The 23,873-nt window shown below is 40.0% G+C and overlaps 1 protein-coding gene across 11 annotated transcripts in view; it reads left to right on the plus strand.

Moving 5' to 3' along the window:
* The window catches only part of kcnma1a (potassium large conductance calcium-activated channel, subfamily M, alpha member 1a), a 153,396-nt gene that overhangs the window by 109,418 nt on the left and 20,105 nt on the right, over positions 1 to 23,873 (plus strand). For 8 of the 11 annotated variants that reach the window (XM_059359557.1, XM_059359562.1, XM_059359560.1 and 5 more), the window contains 6 exons: positions 2,624 to 2,710; positions 3,024 to 3,100; positions 16,906 to 16,999; positions 21,051 to 21,177; positions 22,445 to 22,669; positions 23,260 to 23,452. In XM_059359557.1, the coding sequence (XP_059215540.1) occupies positions 2,624 to 2,710; positions 3,024 to 3,100; positions 16,906 to 16,999; positions 21,051 to 21,177; positions 22,445 to 22,669; positions 23,260 to 23,452 (803 nt within the window). Of the gene's footprint in view, positions 1 to 2,623; positions 2,711 to 3,023; positions 3,101 to 4,470; positions 4,480 to 8,383; positions 8,558 to 12,452; positions 12,486 to 12,869; positions 12,951 to 16,905; positions 17,000 to 21,050; positions 21,178 to 22,444; positions 22,670 to 23,259; positions 23,453 to 23,873 lie in introns of all 11 variants that reach the window. The other 3 variants (XM_059359565.1, XM_059359566.1, XM_059359567.1) reach the window with 3 other exon arrangements.

The following is a 23,873-nucleotide window of genomic DNA, read 5'->3' on the forward strand; positions in this document are numbered from 1 at the left end:
TCTTTTTGATCTTTTCAGTTTTGTCCTTTACCAGTCCTTTGCTTAGTTTATTTCTCTCATGTTCATTTTTTCAATGTTGCTCAGTTGTTACTCTACTGTATGTTTGCTTTGCAAAAATAATTATTCCACTCATGGTGTTTTTAAATAAGTACTTCATGGTTCTTTGACTCACAATCAGCGAGAAGTCTGTATACACATATCTTAGACCTCTGGTGTGTTGATAAGTACTGATAATCTGTTGTTCTACAGTTTGGATTTAATCTTGCAATACATTGACTGATTATCCACCATTGCTGTAGGCAGTGGCTGATATTATAGCATGTCTTTTTCTTCATGGTTTTATTACACCAGCAGCACTTCACCACCTTTTTTCATTGTTTTACACACTAGGAAAGGCATGAAGCTGTTGAATTTGGATAGCATTAAGTTTATCCAAACTGAAATATATAACCATGGGCTACAATGTTCACAAGTGCCCCACATTTCACTTTTGCATTCCGTCACCCTCTCATGTTCTCAGTGCTACATGTATATCCATCTGTGCATATCTGTACGTCTGATTTATGTGTGATTACCTCGAGAGGGAGAATTTGTGCGTGAATGTACGTGTGCATTTTTGTGCGTCCGACCCACAATGTAGTCATGCTCGTGCGTCTCTCGAGTAGATGTTCTTAAGTGAGGTCACTTCCTGTCAGTTTGGTGTTTGAGAAACAATCCAACTGCACAGAAGTTACTGCAACCGTCTGCATCTACGTACCTGTCCTTATACCTGTACTGCAGTGGCTATGCCTTTCTGTTTGACTATTGTCCTCTTCATGCTCTATGGTAACTGCATGCTATGACACTATCACCTAAGGTGTTTGATGCTTGCCTTGTTGCTCACAATATGAGGTTTTGATGCTTTTTAGGCTTCTATTCACCAGTTTGCACCTGACCGAAGAAAAACGTCTTGGATAGACACTCCTGTAAAATCTCAGATTTGGGCAGCAATGTTTGTGGAACTGTCTTGATTTGATCTGTCTTCTTTCATTTATTTTCACTAAAGAGCATGCCAGGTGCAACGCCTGTTTACTTCTCTGGGGGCCATTCAATCTGAGTGAATGTTGTTAGATACTATTTTTTATTAGGATAAGGGAAAATCCGACCTGCATGACTGGTGCAATTTGATCACACCTTGATGTGTATGGATTCAATTGCTCCCTTAATATTTTTGTTTATTTTCTCCAATGTAGCCTTTTCCAGAGCCCAGAAGAAAGATGTAGTAAGATAGATTTTTTCTTAGATATACACTTTCACTTCTGCCCCAAGTCTGCGCAAATGAGTCACAAAAATTTCACAAAACTAATTTGAAGTTGGTAAGAAACATAATTACCCCAGCACTACCAGTTTTCTGAGGTGTATGCTCAGCATTAATGCCAACATTTATAGTTTGAAATTACATAAATGGAAGAAAAAAAAATCAATAGTTCATCATCTTTCATCTGGGCTCGCCGTATTTTGAAGGAGTGTAACCCTTAAAGGTTTGTGGGTTCAATGTTTTAATTTCCTAGTTCACACTCACATCATTGATGATTGTTGCCCACAGGTAACCATTAATGACCAGTGTGCGTGTGTGAGTACAGTATGTGTGTGTGTGTGCTGTCTACTCTTTGTCTCAGTCTAATTAATGGGGAATGATACAGCCAGCAGCCTAAAGTGCTTAGGGTCTTAGTCTTAAAATTAGTCCCACATGTAATAAAAATGGTCTGACAAATGTATCCCATAATATTTATTGTTAGTGCAGCTATTCAGCATACTATATTACATTTTTTATTATAGTTGTGCTTTTAGATATAAATGTAATGAATACAATATAAAATTTTAAGTCAACATTGGCGATGCTGGGCATGCAGTCTAATTATTTTTACACTATAATTCAATGGAGCAGAATCAATACTGAGTTTTTGGGGACTTAATCCTCCATTAGAGTTTACTACACCAATGTTATTTTTCCTATAGACTATAACACGGTCACTAAGAAGAATAGTATTAGTATTGCCAAGATAAAGAGCTGTTCATTCCCTTGCACCCCACTGTCAGTTACTAACCGAGATAACAACACTTACTGTACATTCTCTGTATGACAGCCATGTCTCAGTGGCCATCATAACATTTGTTTTGACTAGATGACTGTATTTGAGTGCTGCTGACACTCAAACCACTCCATAGCCATAATTTTAATTCTTTCTGTCCCTTTACCTGTACCTCTCTGTCCCCTCTACTCACCCTGGGGCAAACTAATGCCATTCTGTAAAGAAAAGAATTAAAATTGAATGTGCGATCATACTGTTGTACATTCTGTCCATCCATGTGAGTATCACATCAGCAAATTGCCCAAAATCACAGGAGCAGGTGTGTTCATGATAACATGTAAGACACACACAAGCTCTTAAAAGTTTAGTAATGTGTTGAGAATGATGAAAAAACAAACAAAAAAAAACAGTTCAGATAGGTGTAGTGCAGATCTGATTTACGGCTTCAAAAAGTCAATGTACCATTCCTCTTGATTAGCATGTTGTGTGCATGAGCTGAGTGCTGTCCAGGAGTTAATGAGCATTATGTGTCTATTTCTGTGATTACCCAGCATCCTCATCAACCCGGGTAACCATGTCAAGATGCAGGAGGGAACACTGGGATTCTTTATCGCCAGTGATGCCAAAGAAGTAAAGAGGTAATCCGGGCATCTTGATGAACAACCATAGACGTATAAAAGGATTGGATGTAACCAACGTGAAATGACCCATTGGACCATTTTGAATCTTCTAGTTTGGCATTGTCGCTTCCTGATCAGTGCATCCTACCCGATCGGTGCATCCTACCCAATCCGTTCTTCTCATGTGCAACTCTCAACAGAGATGGGAAGGAAATAATGATGATAACATCCACTTCTTTTATAAAGTCTATGTGAACGACTGATCACTATTATGTAAAATGTACAGTTGGAATATACCAAGTGCTAAACATTTTTACTGTTTCCATTTTAGAGCATTTTTCTACTGCAAAGCTTGTCATGACGACATCACAGACCCTAAGCGGATTAAGAAGTGTGGCTGCAAACGACGTGAGTAGCCGCGCCTTTATTTTGCCGCATCAACAACCCCTGCTTTCCTTCCTCTCACTCCAAAAACCTACCTGTGGGTCTGTCTGTCTCATTATACTTGAAGATTTACTAGTGTGAACACTAATATTATACCTTTTCATTGTGTCATTGTTCTTCTGTACCGTGGCACTGTGTTTTTAAAGGTAATATATGTTGTCACACCATTATACCCATAGGAAAGTGTTTATTATGGGTCCCATTTGAACCTCCATAACATCCATTATGGTATGCTCATCAGTCAATATCTAATTTTTTCCCTAGTCGAAATGTAGGTGTTGTCATCTTTGAGTGTGTTTTCCTTTTGGTTGAATCACTACTTTATCCACACAAACAGAAAATGTATAGAATTGAAAGAAATGTACATATTTAAAATGAGTGACTAATGCACCTTAGATAAAATTGAAATTGTATTGTTGACAGCTGTGCAGACAAAAAAGGGAAAAAAGTTTTTCACAATAATGCATATACAGTTAGTTTGCATGAGACACTAATTTAATTATGCATATGCAGTATAAGCCAGAATATTGATATTTGTACCATTCATAGCTTGTTTCTTTCTCTGAGCTTTTCTCTGTGACATTTAAAAATATTAGTGGATATGACCCACTCTATTATATTATTTTTACAAGTAAATACTCCTGATGAGAGTATTTGAGAGTATTGAGCTCAGTCACTATGCCCCTAATTGTTGAAGTTAATACACAAATGCCCCTGTCAAATAGATATTCCTCCCCTGTTATTTATGCAGACAAAACATTACCATTAAGGCAGAAACAGCACATGAATACAACCTGACCTATGTACAGTAGTCACTTGTCAGGACATGTTAGCCACTGGATAAATAATTCAGGTGAATATCCCGTATTTTCACAAAAGGTCACAGACAATTATAGTAAGCAGCCTGTTACAGTCAAAGCCTGGTTTTAAAATAGATACCCACCATTTCCTTCTTTTGTCTGTGTCATTTCAATTATTCAGGCAATCTCTTGCTCTCCTGACTCAATGCAATTAACAGGCCTTTCACACTCTAGTTTCATTTAGATAAACTCTTTACTTCTGTTGTCTTTCTTTATATCTTCATGTTTCAGATGCAGTTGATGGACTTGCGTTATGTTTTATCTTATTAGTTTCAAAAAATAGTTTTTATTTAGATAGATGGCAGTTCCATTACAGCAATGGAAGTCTGTCTTACAGTATGTTCTGTTCTGTCATGTTTTGTTCTCTTCTGTTGTTTTTCCCATGTTTCTTTATGACCAGTGACACACTTTTGATGTATTTCCTTCCCTGCTGCCATTGGAAAACGCCACTTTATTTTAACTACTCACTGGTAGTGATTTATTGTGAGTAAAAAGAAAATGGGTGTACTATTACCCAGAGTGCAGTGCAAGTGTTTTTTTTCCTCTTCAACAAATAGTAAACTGTATATATGTTGCATGTACCAGTGTAGCTTCTGCATCCCTCTCCTCGCCTCTCATTTCTACACTGTGCTCAGACCAGACCAAAACCAAAACAGCTGAAATCAAACACACAGCAGCATCAGGCCTCCTCATCATAGGCCCAGTCAGCTGATGCTCTTACTAGTTGGAAATGACAATTAAATAGAGTGTGACTTAATCGGATGTGGCCGGTGAGCTCTGCAGTTTTTCCTCACTATTTGATCATGAAACCAAACTCATGTTTTTGGCATTTGGAAGCCAATCTTCAGTCAGTCTTATGTCATTACCCAAGATTAACCTTCTTATAGTGTCATACTCGTAAAAATCTGAGATGTCGTACAGTAATCATAGATTTAGAAGAGCTAACACAAGGGGAAGAAAATGAACAAGAACCACTGAGGTTTAAATTGATCTGCTTTCTGTCAAAGGAGGTTTTGTGTGTGGCTGTACTTTCAGAGAGCAGAAAATGTCCTTGTGGGAAGTTCTGCAAATCCTAACGAGCTAGGTTGCCAAAACACAATCAAAACAATCTGGTCTCCCCTTTGCCCCACTTCTCTGTGATCTCAGCCCCTTTCTAAACTCTGGGTCCTCGCCCTGCTCTGGCTGAGGTTTCAGAGATCATCAGTTCCTCTCAGAATTGAAATGTCACCATACAAGGTTGTGCATTTCAAATCTGGACAGTTGTTGGGCCCTTTATTTTATTTTATTTTATTTTTTTACTGACTGCACTGGATGCAGTCCACTAGCAATACAGTAATAATTGTCATACTGCTAGATTGCCGCTAGATGGCGGTGCCGTGCCAGAGTCATGTCCAATAAATACACTATTGAAATGGTGATGTCTGTAGAGGAAACTTAACTCCCCTGAAACCTGTTCAGCAGAATTGCAAGGATCAAATTTGAGTGTTTACAGTTTGACTAATTCATCATCCTGAGTTTGTTTCATCACTTTGTAGTCCTTAATGTTTTGTTTATATGATATGGTGCAGTTGAGGTTCAGTAAAGGCTTGTTTGTTTGTGCAATAAGGCTGCCTTTCCAAGGAAAAACGTATCTGTCTCTGCACCATTTTTTTTGCCTCCACTGCAATAAGCTCTGTTTTTGTTATCACTCAAAAGTTCAACTCTTGAGCTACTGTAACAGAGTAATTTTTCCTTGCACTCTTGCTGAATAAGGAAGCCTTAGGGGGACATATCAGAACGGTGCTTTCTTTGGGACATCCTTTGTATTCAACATAGTGCCCTGATAGCTTCTGTTTGAGTATGTTGTGCCTTGGTGGATTATAGGAGATGGTCAAACCCATGCAGACAGTTAATCAGGGCAGCCGTCATGTTGAATCTTCAATTAGGAATGCCCTGAAATGGACACCTGATCATTCTAGGCCAGAATCTGGGTATTTGTGAAGTCAGAAGTCAAAGACATTGTCAGTGTGTGTGAGCGTCTTGTGTTTTCCATTACCTCCCTTCCACATGTCAATAATAATCTACATTGTAACCATACATATACTGTGGTCCAAATGCCTAAGCAAAAACTCTGAAGTTAAGAAATTTCAGCATGAAGTGAGAGCTTCGCTGCACCTTGTCTGCCATACCCTCCAACTGTTTCAACACTGTGAACAGTTATCTCTGTACCTCCCCTTGTTGCTAAGACCAAAATGACATTTTTTGCATGATTATTAAATGCTCATAAAGCACATGTGCATGCCACAGGATACAACAGTCCCTGATGCCTTCATCCCATGGGTTATGATCTGCGTTTCCCATTCTTTCCTTGGCCAAAACCTGAAATATATTACTTCATTCAAGATCTTATTTTCCGATGTGACTCAGAGTCAAAGATGCTGAAAGTGTCTCTGTAAAGGTGCCAGACAATATTAGTCTGCTGTCTGTTTGCACCTTGGTAATGAGAGAATGGGGACCAGGGACTGTTTCTGCCCAGAGTCACAGCAATCTAGATGTGCTACTCTGGGGACTTTCACTCCCACTTCCCTCGGGGTTCAGAGCTTCATACACACAGTAACACACACACAAAGACCGAAAGTGGCTGCTTACAGTATGGCTGCAGGCTGACGAGAAGTAAAGGACTTTACTGGTGTGTAATACTACTTTCACATCCAGTCTTACCTGAAAAAGAGTGCCTAGTCTCCAATTTTTTTTAAGGACAAGTATTGAAAAGGAACATTGATGCAATGCTTTAATACAGTCATAATGGAATTTATATTCATCCTTTTAACGATACAGTAACTATAATGATAAAGTGCCACCTTTGGGTAATTAGTAATACATATGTCATTGTGACCTGCAATCCCTTAGCTCCCAATATTTCAGACATTGTAATGTAATTTAATTTATTTAAACAGGGACAGTGTATAATAAAACATTGACTTTGCATAAAACAAGGAAAGATTCAGTACACCAGAATTGTTATCTCCAGCCCCTAGGACCTGGGCGGGTATAGGTGGAACAATAAAATAGTGAGTAAATTGAGTACAAAAACACATTACATGTGAGATTTGGCGAACAAAAAATTTAACACTCAAGTAGTATAAATCAAAAGATGAAATTTAAATTTATCCAATCAAAGCAAATTTGGAAATGCCATAAGGGACAGTCAATTACTCTGCTTCAGTTATCTGAAGTTGTATCCCCTGACTTTATTGATTAGAGACTGGAGATTGGAGAAAAAAGAGATAAAGCTATATGTAATGGCCCAGCCAGAATTTTTCCTCATGCATGTGGGGCATATGAATAACAAGTTAAAGTTGGCAGACTTTTTGCTTCTCAACCAATCAAAATGAAAACTGTCCCTGATACAAAAAATAATCTTAAACAGCATAAACATGTTATATTTTGATGCATTTCATAGTAGTAATAGTAATAATAGCACAAGTAGAGAATATTTAATAAAGTTTGGGTAATATCTGTTACACAGCAGAAAGTTTGCTAACATTAGCCACCATTAACTACTGGTCGTACAAGACCATGTAAGGCATGTATTTTTTTTAATGCATTGAACAGAGCAATGTTGCATTTATTGCTTATACTTTAATCTGTAAGAGGAATATTATTGCCTCTGCTAAAAGTTACATAGTCTGAATTTAAGTTGAAGAAAAATCACAGAAAACTTGTATATCCCACACACATTCACATGAAAATGAAGCTTCCCTTGGGAAGTGGAGCAGTGAAACTGCAGGTTATGAATAAGCAGTAGCATGATTTGGCCCGTCTTGCCAGTAGAATAGTGTGATGCCTTGGACAGAGCCGCTACAGCTGCATGATGGGATACAGGTACGTGATCCACTCCTTTAGCCAACTGGATAGAGGATGTACAAATGTATGAAACATTGTATGAGGTTTGCTGCTGAAGACATTGCTCATGCCTCTCTTTCCTGAATGCCTCCCTCCCACTCTCCTTTCTCCTCACCCCTCTTTCCCACTGTTATAGTTTTGCCTTTTGACCTGTTACAGCCTTAGCACACAGCTTGTCCTCTCCAGACTTTCAATATAAACAATAAATAATGTGCTGGCAGATTATTCTTCTATTATTTTGTTCAGTCCAAATTTTAGTTTAAGAAATTTTAGAAAAAAAAAATAATTTGGAAACTTTTGGCAATAAAGTAATTTGATTTTTAAATAAATATTGATGCTTCGAGTGTGTTAATTAAATTTGGGGCTCAAGTCTGTGGGAGCAGGTGGCTAAGGCTTGCACTTTCTGATGAAGTTACCTTCCGACTTCCCCTGGATGAATATTTCTCCTTTTGCCATTAACCTGCTGCTTTTCCTCTCCTCTCATCCCAAAACATGACTGTAGCCAAGATGTCCGTCTACAAACGAATGAAACTGGCATGTTGTTTTGATTGCGGCCGTTCAGAGCAAGACTGCTCTTGCATGTCAGGCAGTGTACATAGTAACATGGACACCCTTCAGAGGGCCTACCCACTTTCCTCTGTCTCTGTTCATGATTGCGCAACCACTTTACGTGCCTGTAAGTTACACCGCCCAACACATGCTGTTACATGTCTGTGGTGTGTATTGTACCATGCAGAGGTACCGTTTGTGTCGGTGTGTCTGTGATGTCGTCTATGTGGTGCGATCTGTTAACTGTGACTCCATAGTTTGTGTAGCTGTGGCGTATGTGAATTTATTTATTAATTTTTGTTTAAGAACATCTGTCTATCAAGTTATCTAGCTATCTGTCTATCGAATCTCTCGATCTCCTCATTATCTGTTCTTTCTAGTTGATTTTCATCAGTACTTTTCAGTTATGAATCATTTTCACTTGACACTTTTTGTTTTGTTTCATGTGTGGTGGGTAAGTGGTGGTGTGGCTCTGTGGTGCTGCTGTACTGTACAGTACTGTAGGTGTTAGACATGTGGCTACCGCATGCTGCATCAGTCATGCAGTTGTGTGATAATATAACAGTTGGATTTGATGTGTTTTGAACTGTTTAAGGTAAGAAATATGTATGTACAAAAATGGAACGTAATATTTTATTCTCAAAGTTTTATCCTGCAATTCAATGGTAATGTTTGTTAAATTATTGTTTTGTATCCTTACAATCCTCTGAGTTAACACTGTTTTCAGTTTTTTCGTTAAAGCAGCTTTGCCTTTGTTTCTTCTTTTTGTTTTACCTTTGACTTAACCTTACCGAGCAACTATGCAGAGTTTTTTAGTTTCACTTTAATGCTCAAGATAAAAGAAAATCACATCTAAAATGGTGTTTTGAAGATTTCTAACAGTTTGCCGAGCCTTATAAATGAGGAGCAGTGCACAGATATAAAAAAAAAAATTAGTGACACTGGTTCAGCAAAGTAACTAATAATATCTCAAACAACTGACATGCCCTTTACCCCTTTTTTCGCAATTAGAGAAGAACAAGAGCACAAAAGAAAAACACATACAATTTTGCACAAAATTAACAGTGTTTTTTTTTTTTTTGGTTAGAACGTCTAAAATTTGTACATTTTACTGTATAAAATGTCCTGCTCAGCCTCTGATTGCAATTTTTTTAATTGGTCTAAACACACATTATATATTTATTTTTCTTTTTAGACATTAAAATGCGGAAAAGCTACATAATATACCTTTTAGTAGTGTATCTCTCTCCTGCAGTCTTTAACACTGGGAGGAGGGAGGGAGGAGAATGAAGAAAAAGGAGAAGAGAAATTGGTTTTGTATGGCAGGAAAGGAGACAAGAACCTAGATAAGGGAAAAGGAGAGGAGTCAAAATCACAAAATGAGAACCACAAAATAGTGATCGTTGGCTTGATAGAGAAAAGGTAGGAGGACAAAAGCTCCTGGAAGATCCCCCTCCTTTCGACTTTCCTTTTGAGTGGATGGGAAATACTAAATTGTCTGTCAATTACACATGGCAGCAGTAGGCCTCACTATCAAAGCCTTGGGTTCAGACATACAGATCTGATTTCCTTCTCAACATTCTCCCACCGTCTGCCGACTCAGCCTAGATTAGTGTCAAACATGCCATGATGAGTTTGGCTTGGCCTCTTGTAGTTAGGCCTGCGCTGATATCCCTCGGTACCAATTACTGGCCATTACATGGTTACTGATCTCACTTCTCCCTCAACCCCCTGTAGGATTTCAGGAAAGCCTCCTCTGTCTTAGATTTCTTTCCCTTTTAAACTCTGACTTTGTCTGAACAAAGTGAGTTTATAAAGGAGTGCATTGGGCTTTGTCAGTCAGGGATTGTTGGATTTCCTCTCCCCGTTTCCCCTCTCGTTTTTTCCACCAGACTGGGAGGATAAGACGTCTTTATCCATGATGACTTCATGCTTTTGTACATCTGAACCAGATTTTTCGAGCCAGAGTACTTGGATAATTGATTTCTTGGATAGCACTCTTTCATTTAATGCGCCCTGTGTTGTGATGCAAGTCACATTCGGACCACACAAACACAGTTTGTCCCCCCCCCCCCCTGTGTGTTGCTTTATGGACTTTAATGATACAATATTTAGCCAGTGGTTCGGTGAAACCGACAAACTCTTTGTGCTTATTGAATAATTACTGGACAAATTAGCTAACTAATCTTATGCAGTTTCCTGTTACTAGAGATGATTTGTATGGAAATGCTGCAGTTTGCTCAGGCAATGAATTATTGGAGTGAAAATAAGGTGAGACATGAGCTTGAATTAGAGGCGGAAACTTTTACAAACAAAAAGATGAAAAAAGTGGATAGAAAAGGTCAAAGGCCTGTAGTTTCTTCCACTTGTGAATAGTTAAAATTAAGTTTAAAGTGCAAATTATAAATGTAGTTAGGTCTTGTGTGTGGTTGTGTTTTCTGTTTGTCTTCAACAAAAATAGTTGAGTTTTAAACATTAAAAAAGTTATTCTGAGTAGTTCTGCTGAATCCGAGGTTAAGTTGTGTCTGTATATTACTTAAATATCTGTCTTTGTGACCTGACCATCATCACAGTGGGCCAGCTTCCTTCAGTGAGAAAAAATAGATATGTGACAGGTTTTATGTAATGGAGAGGCTGGAGCTTCTATAAAGCTGGCCTATGGACAAGGGTTGGGGACTCGGGAGATGCTTTCGGCTAGTCCGCGGCCTTCTGGGCTGTGTGTGTGTGTGCGTGCATGTGTGCGTCATATGTGTGTGACAACATGCACTTGTATCTCTGTGTCTGTGCATGTGTGTGCATCTGCATCTCATTGCTGGGGACCTTATCTATCCTGACACGGAAATTATGTTTGCATTTTCATTTTCCCAGCCCTGCTGGTCCATCACCAAACTTGCCCTGACAGCTCCTGTCCACCAGGCAGGCTTGGTCCCCCACCCACCCACCCTCTGTCCTATGCCGCCTCGCTACGCCCCAGATGCTAGCCAGTTAGTCTGCCGCCTCTGCGGTGCGGGCAGATTGCTAGAGACAGATGCCAGGGCCACTGTGGGTCCCTGTTTGAGGATCTGTGTCATAGGCCAGCCCTGGGCCCTCACTGTGACCTTTACTGCTGGAAGAGACTCTGGGAAAGAGTGGGGAGTGTCAGCATCTCAGAGCTCAGTTCAAGTGCACACTGTAGCAGTACTTCTATCAGTACCAGTCTTCAGTCAAGGTCATAAACTGTAATTCTAGATAATTAATAGTTCTGGCATAAGTGGAGACATTGGTCAACCTTTCTTAAGAACATCCCAAGAGATTTCAAAGTGTAGCATTGGACCCATGTTTGAAAAATTCCCTTAAAAAGAAAAATTCCATTTGTGCAATAGATGTGGGCTGCATGTAAAGATCAAGCGTCTTTGCATTTGTGCTCTTGTAGTGCGGCTGTTTTGAGTAGCGAGTGTCTGCTGTCTGTGTTTCAAACATCTACATGCGACAAGTATGTAGTTGTTGCCTTTGTTCCCCATGGTGGCTTTTTCTGTTCTATCTACAGACCTCACAATGTTTATCACATTTAAATCAAAATGTAAAACATTCAAAGCATTTAATGAATAAGAAAAAAAAAAGACTCATTACGTTGTTGAATTGACCACTGAAACTGTGCGACCTCAAATGTAGCTTTTTTTGTTGTTGCGATTTTTCTTTAATAAAATCAGCCATTAGTCTGTCATTACATCTCATTACAGGTTTACTACACTTTCCTAAAAGCATGGCTCACTCTGAAAATGGACAGTTCATTTCATTCTCTTGTCTGCCCATTTTGTCCCATCATGCTGTACTGTAATCGTCACTACATTAGGTTTTTTTCCATTAGGTTTTGTACCTTTAATTTTTGGTTCATGCGCTCATGCCTTTCACTAGTAATACTTGATTTAATTTAACTTCCATCCACCGCTCTTATGTTGATGTCTCTATATCCTAATGTGCCTTTTTCATTACATCCTTTCTCCTCCTGTGTGACCTGCCACTTGTCTTTGCATTCTCCTCAGCCAAATATAAGTATAATGGATATGTCAGATCACGTAAGTGTGTTTCTCTGTCCTTCTCCATTCTGCTCCAGCTCTGTGTTTAGACTTTAGACCCCTCACTGTGTCATATGACATAATTAGAACTAATGCTTTGCTTTAGTATCTGCTTTGTTATCCCTTATTCCTTAAGAATATACTGATGTTGTCTTTAACAGAGACAAAGTAAACTCACAGTTTGACCAGTGCTAAATTCAATGTTTTACTCATACATACTGTTTATTTTAACCTATTTATTTTAATTTAAACTTATAATTTCAACAGGAAATTTAAAAAAGTAATGAGTTCCTGGTATTTTAGCAACTGAAAAGGAATTATTTTGTGTTTGATAATACCTTGTAGTTCCATAAAATAATTTTTTTTGTATTGTGCTGCCTGTAGCAGCAGATGGCGCTACAACACCAGGGAACAGTGGGAGTCAGAAAGAGGCTGGCGTTCGATTCAAAGCTGATTGCAATTTAGGTAAATCTCTGTAAAATAAATTTTAAATGCTTTACTTTCTTACTCTACTGATTAAGAATAAATTATAGTTTTGAAATGCTTTATGTCAACGCTCACATTTTATATGTATATTTTTATTCAATGTATTTGTCCTTCTTAAGAATATTGATATTGACGACATTTTTTCTTTCCTCTGAAAAAAAGTGGCTGCCTCATAGAACTAAAATGAATTGTCATAATAACAGGCTATAGTTTTTTATATGTTTTAAAACCACAATGCATGGCATAAAAAGCTTTTTCATGCGGTTGCAATGCAGATGAAGAACAAAGCTTGCTCATGCAGCAAACACTGCAAAGGCAAAGCCAGCTTAGCTCACATACAAAAGTAAACATTTGTACTTGTTATTCCTCCGCCTCATCATCCAGTTTACATTGGGTCACGACGATCTGATAAGGTTTGCATGCGGGACAGTACCGTCATGTGATTAGCATTTCAGGAAGGGACAGTTGCCGTCTGGGTTGTTCAGGATGCACAGTGGACCTGCCAGGGCGGGTGAGCGCTCTCTAACGCTGCACGTGTTTGACAAGGGCCAGATGAATCCAGGAGCTATCGGTGGCGCCCCGTAAATCAAGGAGGCAGCTGACGGCTGGGATAAACGTCTGTTTATCGCCCGGGGCCACCCAAGCATGCTCTCTCCTCCAAACAACCAACCAACCACCCTTCTACCAAAGGGAGGAACAGGACTCCTCTCCCATTCAACTTTACAGCCACTTCAATACATGCAAACATACGGGGTGACTCTGCAGCCTCAGTCAGATTGTGTGTGTGTGTGTTTGGTGGGACGGCTGGCTGGGTGAACACCAGTTGTATGTGAGTTTCTACATGCATAAGAGTATTTATTTTCATATCAGACACAGCAGGCCATCACTGTCACATACTGTCAAAGTTACAGTACAAAATCATCTTGTTGGAGAAGAAAATGACTGCATTTTTAGTCTGGAATCTAACCACATTTCTGTACACATTTCAAAATGAATCCTTTAAATGTTTAATGATACAAAGTTTTTGAATTAGTAATATTATAAATTATTAGTTCTAGTTTTATATTTGTTGAAGTGAAAGTACTGTGCTACACATTATGCTTGAAATAACACAATATCTGATTGGATTTGACTGGCTTAAGCCAAGCCGTGTCTCAGCTTTGTTCTAACAGAAAGTGTAGCGCAACTGAGAAATAAACGGAGAGGCTTCTTATTAATTCATGTTTGTCACAAATGCAAAGTAAATGTCACTGTGAACATTTCAGTCGGAGCGTGTGCCAAGTAGATAAGAGACGCTGGAGTTTCATCACCAGTTTTTTAGAAAAATGAAATGATAAATGATCCCTGCTTTTATGGCAGGAATTTTTGGCTTTCTGAAATCACTTAATCAAAACTGAAATGAGAGAGATTACAATCTTTTTTCACGAAATCAAGTGTTTGATTCTTATACAGCTTTTTAATTAATTATCACTCTTTTATTTGTAACATTTTTTTCCAGTCAAGTACAGTAAAATTATGAATTTTGTTTTAGATTTCCCCTGAAATTACTGATAAAACAATTTTATAATTTAAACAAATACAGCAAAAAAACAAACAATATTCCTACAGTTTAACACTATAATTACTAACACATCCAAAAGCATTAACACAGGCTCTCTTACACTTTTTATTCTCCATTGTTTGACAGTAATGGATGAAGTTAGACCATCTTTTCAAAACCGATCAGTTAAAACCACCGGCTGCAACTCCACCTCCATCACCTCAAATGCATTCCTTCCCAACAACTTGCACCCCAACAAGGACCCCCTGTTCAACCCGGGCAAACTCAACATCCCCCTTGTTAATAACCGTAAAGGAAGCCTGCTCCCCATGGGGCCGGGGCCTGGGGCTGACCCCTCGCAACTGCGCCTCAGTATTTCAGGTCCAGGAGATGTGGCGGCCAGATCCCTGGCTGAGAGTCGGCTGAACCGGGCCCGCAGTCTACCGGTGAAATACCGCTACCACCCCAGTAATGCCATGCTGCTCAGTCACAGTAGGCACTGTAGGTTGCCCCCTAAGCGGGATGCATCAGTCAGTAACCCCGCCTGTCCCGTCCCTTCATTTTGTGTTGTTTGCTGCATGACGGTTCACTCTGCTGGAGCTGCTGCTGTTGTTGCTCCTGCTGCTTTGCACGGATTTGCCTGCTCGTGCAATGTGCTGTCTACATTGGGTGACTTCCAAACTGAGGAGTGCTAAAATGTGAATTTAGAATTGACACAAAAGAGTTGCTTATCATTTATTTTCAGAATTGTTGTAAAAGTTATGAGCTGCAAGTTTTTAATCATTTACTGTAAAAGCTTTAATGCCCAGTGCTCGGAAGGCATTTACTTTTATTGTTACGGGTGTAAATGAGAAGTGTTATATTTCTGCTGTCAACAAATTAAGTTTAAACCAGGAGGAGTCTGTTTAACAATATGTTGAGGAATGCATATTTCCTGATGTGGTATTTTCAAAGTACATTAGAGAGAGAATTATTTGTAAAGTGGAAAGTGCTTGTGATATTAGCTATTCCGAATGCCCAATTGCATAAAGGAAATGTCAGAGAATGACATTTTATTAGAAGGCAAAGTCATATTTCTTATCTTTTATTAGCAGAATTAGGTGACAGCCTGGGACGGGTGCTCAGACAATAATGAATTTCCACATGCTTGGAATAATCACGGCTTGCAGCGTGCACATTGATTTGCACTAATATCATGCTGTGTTATTGATTTCTAACCAAAGGACTAATACGGGTTTGAAGTGACGGTGCACTTGGCATTTGCGCTGGGAGAGTGCAGAGTGGATAAGAGTATCTGGGTGCCTGTCTGAAAGCTCTTGAAACTCACAGACAGTAGTGAAGATCAGACTACTGTTAGCTTGCCTGAAATCTTCAGACGACTGGGCCTGGCCTCAATCTGGCTGCTCTTTCTCGTCCTCTCTGTCTGACTGGGACTCAAGCAAAGTTTGAAAAATAGTGTTTTTTTCTCCCCCATTTCTCAACGCAGTAGAACACAGATGACAGGAAGCTGAACTTGAATCTGATCAAAAATATTCTTTAAAAAAAAAACATTGTGGCTGCGGCTCATCGTCCTGCAAATGCTTCACACCAAAGCGTCAAACATAAAAATGGACTATTCAATCTTACATAAATAATTAATTTTTCATTTAAGCTTTTAAGACGAGTCCTGACCTTCTTCTACTGGAGGATGATGTGTATTTATTAGCTGCTTTCGATATTCATAGTCCACTAATTCGTGCCCTGTCTCTAGTGATGTGTGTAGAGTACTAAGTGTTCTCTTGGCATGGAGGTAGATCTGTAGAAGAGCCATTGTGCGCTTTAGATAGTGCTGGAATGATGGGGTGGGGTTCAGATAGTTTTGGTAAAAATAAAACAACCCACTCAATATCCATCTTCATAACCTCTATTTATCTCATTGTCATTGCTTTTGCCCGTGCCCCACAATGACAGTCTGAACCATCACATGGCAATTAATGGCGTAGGTAAGCATGGTCACTCTGATGCAGACTGCTAGTGGACCAACCATCTGCACATTTTAGCGGGTGTACTGAACAGATGCAGTAGTGTGTTACTGAAGGCCCTGTAAAAGCGCACCTTAAAAAAATATGGGGGTTTTGGGATATGAGCCTTCTTAAACATTTCCAGGTCGTAAATATTTTTTTCTCCGTGGTTTTCTCCTGCCTTTCTCAGATTTACCATTGTCCGTTACTAATGCTTTCTCTATATTTTCTCAACTTGACACTGAATTATTAATTTTCCTTTTCTTCTGTTCAATTTTTTGTTTGCAATGATTGATTGATTGATTGTTTTTTTTTTTTTTTAATTTCATGTCAGGTCCAGCACACTTTCCCAACGATGGGTCTCTATTCTGACATTCTGTGCATGTGTTTGCAGTTGAAGACGAGCATCCATCAACTATCTCGCCCAAAAAAAAGCAGCGGAACGGAGGGATGCGAAACTCACCCAACTGCTCGCCCAAAATGATGAGGTAAGAGACGCTGATTTTATTCTCCTTCCAGCACTTCAAATGGGGAGTGAGAGGAAGTCAGATACAGGGAAGAAGGGAAGGGAGGGAGGGAGGAAGGGATGGAGAGATGTGTGTGAGCGATACTTCAGAGGCGGATGCTGCTGATGGTGAGATGGTGGGAGTTTGGATGGATGGGAGGGGGCAAATTAGGGTTGGCAGAAGAAGGAGGTAAGAAACTCTGTGAGAGAAAGCGAGAGGAGAAGTGCCCTGTTAGGCAGTGGCTGTTTAGGATGGCATGCTGTCAGCTGTTAATGACAGAGCTGAAATAATATTTCTGTCATGAAAAGCGGCTGTGAGGAGCCCTTTGAAAACTCCTCTGGCTTTAAAGTCCCAGCTGTCACCTCCTCCGGTCTGGTCCACATGTGCTCCTTAAACAATGCTGGCACTAATGACACCAGCAACCAATCAGAAGGACCTGCATGGTTACTTTGCCCTCAGGCTACTCCTCTATTGTGGGAGCCCCTGTGAGTACTGTTTCTGGTACTTAAGGCCATATGTGAGATGTATCATCACAATCAAATATGAATTCAAATATTACCTTCCTTTTATCCTGTCCTCTGGAATTAAATTGCTCTTAATTGATTTTGAAAGATAAAAGGGGTAGGTTTTTGTGCTCCTCTGGCTGCGAGGCGGGGTTAGCTACAAGACAGCATGGAAATACAGGGAGGCCGAGCTGCGTGCATTGGGACGGCAGGATGAAGGCATGGTGGGGAAGATCTAACAGGACAGGAACACTCATAGCTACGCTGCACTGTTCTTAATGAGAGTAAGTGTTATGGCTGTCATCTCTATGAATTTACAATAGGAAAATCTAAAGCGAGAGCTGTGTGCTCTTTGTCACACACACTTGTCACTGTTAGTATTTACGCAGTGAAGCTGCACTGCAGTAGAAACTCCTGTGTCTGAATTACGTGTGAAAATAAATTACTCCAAATATTTTTTAGATGGAATTTAAATCCCTAAAAGTAAAATATATCCATTGCATGTTTGTAGTTCAATTCATGCAAATATGAGTAATACATTTTTTTATTTTATTTCTATTATTTAATTATTTAATCTGTTTTTCCTTACATTCTAGTCGAGTTCTTTGTATGTTGGTCCTGCTAGCTTCCCTTAGGCAGAGTTCCTCTTTCTGCCTATGTGATTTTGTCCAGAATACTTGTCGGCCTCCCCCTCAGTTCTCCACAAAACAAGCGCTTAATAAGCCTTCACACTTGCCGAACCATTAGCCCAACACAGAGTCATACCCTTCAGTCTAGTTTGGAACAGAGCATCATTTTAGATGCCCTTGCTCAGAGGGAAAAAACTGCTACAAAAACAACTAGACATTGGCACATTTCCAGCTAACTGCTTGTTTAAAAGGCTGTTTAGTTTGCCTAACTTAAAGCACAAAACCTTTTCTTCTCTTCCTTTTTTGCTTAGGAGATGGTCCCTGTTTGCCATGTAATATATGCATCTTAGCTTTGATCTCACAGTGATAATAATTCTTGCGAGTTATTTACTCAGTTTTGAAAACGCTTCAAAGCGGTGTCAAAGTTTTCTCTGCTTTAGGGGTGCTTCTGTATTCTGCTGGCTCTTGGGTACTGGGATGACAGGTCCTCTGTTATAGGTGTAGGGTTTTTTTTTTCACAGTCTTAGCCCTCAGCAAAACATCAAATTACCCATCACAGTCCACAGCCCCCCTTCACAGCTGCCCCCGTCAACATATAACACCATATATATTAAACAGTTGTGCTTTACAAGGTGGATTTTATGCACAATGAAAAGTGATTGTTTGAGGTAGCCTTAGGGATACTTTATTCTACAAGCAAGGAGGGGGAAAACACAGTAGAGAGCTAGCAAGAGAGCGAGCATACGTATCAAGTATGGTTTTTACAGGACTTGCAGCCTGAAGGCCTTTGTAAATAAATAATGATCAACAGATTGGCTGTGGGCTTTTGAAAAGCATGCCTTTGTCAGTTTGCATGATGGGGAAAATTTTCAAAGCAAGAGGCTGCCTTCGTAGTCTGGCAGAGAGGGATTGGGGGAGCACGCCCATCCCCAGCTTGTGACTGTAGAGTGATACACTGGAATAACTCAACTCTGTTTGAAATATATACTGAGGGAGGGAGAGAGGGAGGAAGAAAGAGAGAGAGGGTGAGACACTGGAGTGAGACATGCTGTAAGGGAAATATTTGTCCTATATAAAAGTGCATCAGATAAAATACTGTATCTCACCCGGGGAAATGTTTGCTTTGGGATCCAAACTGTGAATTTATTTATTTTTTAAATTTAGTGAATATATTTTTGGTTGGGAAATTTCAAATAAAGGATATACGTTCTAAAAAAAAAAATTAAATATTTAAATAAAAGGTAGAAATTGCATATTTCAAAAAAAGTAATTTTCAAACACTAAGAGTGACATGTAATCACACTTTGCATCCTGGCTGACCTATCCTCTTCATGGATGTGTTATTAATTTGCTGCCAACCTGACGTGTCACCGTGCTAATAAGCTGCATTGCCACCCTGGCATTAACACCATTCCCACAAACCTTTTTGACGGGTCATGACTGACGACATGCATCCAATCGCGGAAGATGTCACACTATCATCCGCAGCTGATATCCCTTGGGCGTGGCACTGTGGCACAGACGTCATGTCTGCTCTCCCCGAGTCTTGTGGTAGGTTCAACCCGAGGCAGGGAGAAGGCAGAGGGAGAAGGAGGTGTGTGGAGCCTGTGACAGGCTGCCAGTCACACCGCTGACAGCTCTGTGAAAGATAGCTGTCTTGGCAGAGAGAGCTGGAGCGGCAGCCCGCCTGCATGCGCCAGTCAGCCCCTGTGTGGAGGCGAGCAGAGCTGAGCAGATTGAAGTGACGGGGCTCTGTGGAGTTGATTGGCGCAACACGCGGCTCTGGATGAAAGATTCAGGCTGAGTGTAAAAACACTAAATGCTGTCAGTGTTATTATCACCTGCACTAACTGATAGAGGGAAGAGAGGTGGAGAGAGAGGGTGGCTAATTGACAGCTTTTTTTTTTTTTTTAACTTTTACTTTTCTGCATTGGTATGCAACCCAAATGCAGGCTGAAGGAAGAGGCAACATCAAAGCCTTGTCAGTGAATGACAGTGTTGATAGAGGATAGAGAGAGTGATAGTGAGAGAGATGTATGTCAAATTCTTGAGATGTTTTCTCCCATATTACTCAAATGTCTGCCTCTCTGCAGTTCCCTGTTTTTGGAGTCTGTAAAGTACTGTTTTAACCAAGGATTTCATTATTTGGGTTGAATTGTAAATAAATTACATTTGCATTGCTGTTAAACAAGCACTGTTTATTGAGGAGCGGCACTAAATTTCTGCAGTTTATCCTGACTCAGTGTTTTGGATAAAATTTTGTGGAGTGCCTGTGAGAACACGTCTTGTAGGATAAATGCAAGAACAAGGGAGACGGTATAACAGGACTGACAGGAGCCCTTTCATGGTCAGTGTTACACCGGATAAAACTCAGCAGCCCACTGCTGTGGATTAGCCTGTTTGGTTGTGACATGCTGTTGAAACATTAATGGCCATCAGTTGGGAAAGCAAAATGTGATTGGGCAAATTCCTGAAATATTTAAAGTGCGAGCCTGTTGGAGCTTTTACTCTTTGCGCCGCATGGCGTCAGGAGCTGGAAGAGAGGGTAAAAGCTGGTAATTGGCCTTGTGTTGTCATGCCATTCAGTCAGTAGCACTCACGTCTTGCTGTTCTCTGCACCACTGCGAGCACCCGGGTCTTTGAGATTTCTGATGACTTGACATCAAGGACAAGAAGGAATGGAGGAATGATATGGTTGTTATGGGACCTACAGTATGTATTGCAGTGGAAAGTCTAACACTCTGAGAATGTGATGGACTTTTGATACATTGTATGAATAGGCAGTGTAGATCTCAACCAACCCAGGTGGTCTTTTGCTTCTTTCGTGTTACCATTTCATCCACAAGGCTGCAGTTGTTTCACAAAATGGTCTAACATAAATAAATTGTTCTGTTTTCCCAGTCGGCACGATCCCCTTCTAATTCCTGGAAATGAACAAATCGAGAGCATGGACATGAACGTGAAGAGGTATGACTCGACAGGGATGTTTCACTGGTGCCCATCAAAGGACATCGAAAAAGTCATCCTGGTGAGTGGGAGTCGAAGAACTGTGAAACTGCAAAAACCTCTAAAATATAATAGAATATGCAACAACAAAAAAAAAAGTTAAAGTAAGTATGCTCGGGAGCCAAAGTTTCCCCTCAATATTGTAGTAACACAATCACATACTAATATGTATTGAAATTTCTCTCACTGCCTCTCTGTTGTTTCAAGGTGAGTTTATTGTTTTTTTTAATATATCCACCAAGGATCTGTGAACAGCATCTCAACACTCCACGCATGGGTTTGCTCAGATGTTTTAACAAGGCAGTTTGTAAGCATTTCTGTCAGTGCACAATTTGTTTGGGCAGGGTTAACCCTGTCCAAATCAAATGTAAAAAAAAATAATAATAAAAAAATAAAAAATAAATAAGGCACACTCATTTGTAAAGTTCACATTTAAGCATTTAAAAAAAATTAAGGGGAGCTGAAAGATGTTCCTGTATGATTTAGGTCAACAACAAAAAATATTCCACACTCAAAAACATTTAATCCACCACATCGGGTAACTAACTGAAAGTATGCTGTAATTTACAGCAGTGGTCCCTTGATGCTCTTAGTTTCTTATGTCCCCAATAGACAATGTTTCAGTTTTAGTTTCAAACCAACTGGGATCATAGTAGCGTTTAGTTTACTTAACGTACACTCAAACTTGCATTTGAATGCACATCAAGCTGCTGCGACAGACGACAGATCTTGAAAGCAGGGCATTGCATTGTTCTTTTTCAACACTAACATCATACAGTGGAGGAGCTTTGTTTATTTATACCTCTCTGGTTTATGACAGGGTCCTAGTCATACATACTGTATGTGCCTAAAATCTTACAAACTGCATTTTTCAGCCTGATTGAATCAACTGCCCTTTGAAAAAAAGACCACATGTTTTTTTTTTTGTTCTGTAAACTTCCTATTTCTGATAATTCAATAAACTGCTTATAAACAGAATAGTGGTTAACCAAACTTTTGTGTTTGTGTGAATAGCAATAATGGATTAAATACAGAATTCAGCTAAATACTTGGTTAACAAACTATTTAATATGGGTTTATAACAGTTTAACAGCCTTTTAAACCTGGTTAGAACTAGAATGTGTCACTTTTTGCACAGAAACCAGTTTTCTGTTAACAGCTCTCATTACTTTCTGTAAATTATGTGTTTGTCTCTGTGTGTCTCTTCCTCTGTTCTCTGTCTGCCCTCCTCCTCATCCCTCTCTCTCTGCTCTTCTCTCCCTTCCCTTTATCCCCTCTGTTCCCTGCAGACCCGGAGTGAAGCCTCCATGACAGTACTGAGCGGCCATGTGGTGGTCTGTATATTTGGGGATGTCACGTCCGCTTTAGTGGGGCTGCGAAACTTGGTGATGCCTTTAAGAGCCAGCAACTTCCATTACCACGAGCTAAAACCAATAGTCTTTGTGGGCTCGCTGGATTACCTGCGGAGAGAGTGGGAGACTTTACACAACTTCCCTAAGGTCTCCATCTTACCTGTGAGTGTACCACTTGACTGCAATAAAAAATACATTTAAACCACAATTCTACTACCAACGCATTGACATTTGGAAATGACATGCACATTGAAATCCTGAGAGGGATTGTCAGTTTGATTTGATCACACATTACTCAATTGAATGATCACTCCATGAGAGCGTAGCCCCCTTTTCCAGAGCAGTGACACATCCTGCACATCCAAAATGGAGTTTATGTGCGTTGCAGCTGCAGTGCCCATCACAGATGGCGTGGCTTGCTGCCTTAGAGCTTGTTAGGCCTGGCTTGACTGATGATCAGAGGAGAATCCCAAACACAGCCCTCAGCGCAGGCTAGCCTTTAGATTAGTCCATGTCTCTGATTCTCCAATGCCCAGTTAGATCAGTGGAATGTCATCGCCTCAAAACAAGAATACTCGTTAACTAATTTCCCAGAGCTCCACTCCGCTCACTTCTTAAATTTGTTTTTCTCTCCCCTATGTCTGTCTGTTCTGTGCATTTTGCCTTCTCTCTCTCTCTCTCTCTCTCTCTCTCTCTCTCTCTCTCTCTCTCGCTCTGTCTTGCTCTTTCTCTCTGTTCTCCTCACCCTGAAGGGTACGCCATTAAGTCGGGCAGATTTAAGGGCTGTCAACATCAACCTCTGCGACATGTGCGTAATACTGTCAGCCAATCAGAACAATATCGAAGATGCCTCACTGCAGGATAAGGAATGTATCTTGGCATCACTCAACATCAAATCTATGCAGTTTGATGACAGCATCGGGGTCTTACAGGCTAATTCCCAAGGTAAGGAGCGTCCTATTACACTCCATGTGCACTGCTGCCCAAAGGGGACAGGTTTGGCTGGGAGGAAAGGCAGTAGTCAAAGAGAGAAAAGATTGAGAGAGGGCCACACAGGAGGGAGGGATTTAGTGTGTCAAGCACAGATTCTACTAAGTGTTTATAATTGAAATACTCTGCAAGTTTGTGGTAAGTGGCATCTATAAACTGACTTTACTGTACTACTGAAGAAGTGCGCACACAAAACATTGTGTTGATTGCCTCATCAAGCCTTTGAAGAGTGTTTACTACACATAATTTTCCAATGATTTCAGTCTTGTCCCTGGTAATAACATGCTGCTAAACCTCCTTTATAATACTTTTTAATGATGTAATCAACATGACTGTGTCATTTGATGTTGTTCCCCCTGATCTGGTGTCTGGCAGA

The sequence above is a fragment of the Centropristis striata genome, chromosome 20, assembly GCF_030273125.1.
Source record: "Centropristis striata isolate RG_2023a ecotype Rhode Island chromosome 20, C.striata_1.0, whole genome shotgun sequence".
Taxonomy (NCBI): domain Eukaryota; kingdom Metazoa; phylum Chordata; class Actinopteri; order Perciformes; family Serranidae; genus Centropristis; species Centropristis striata.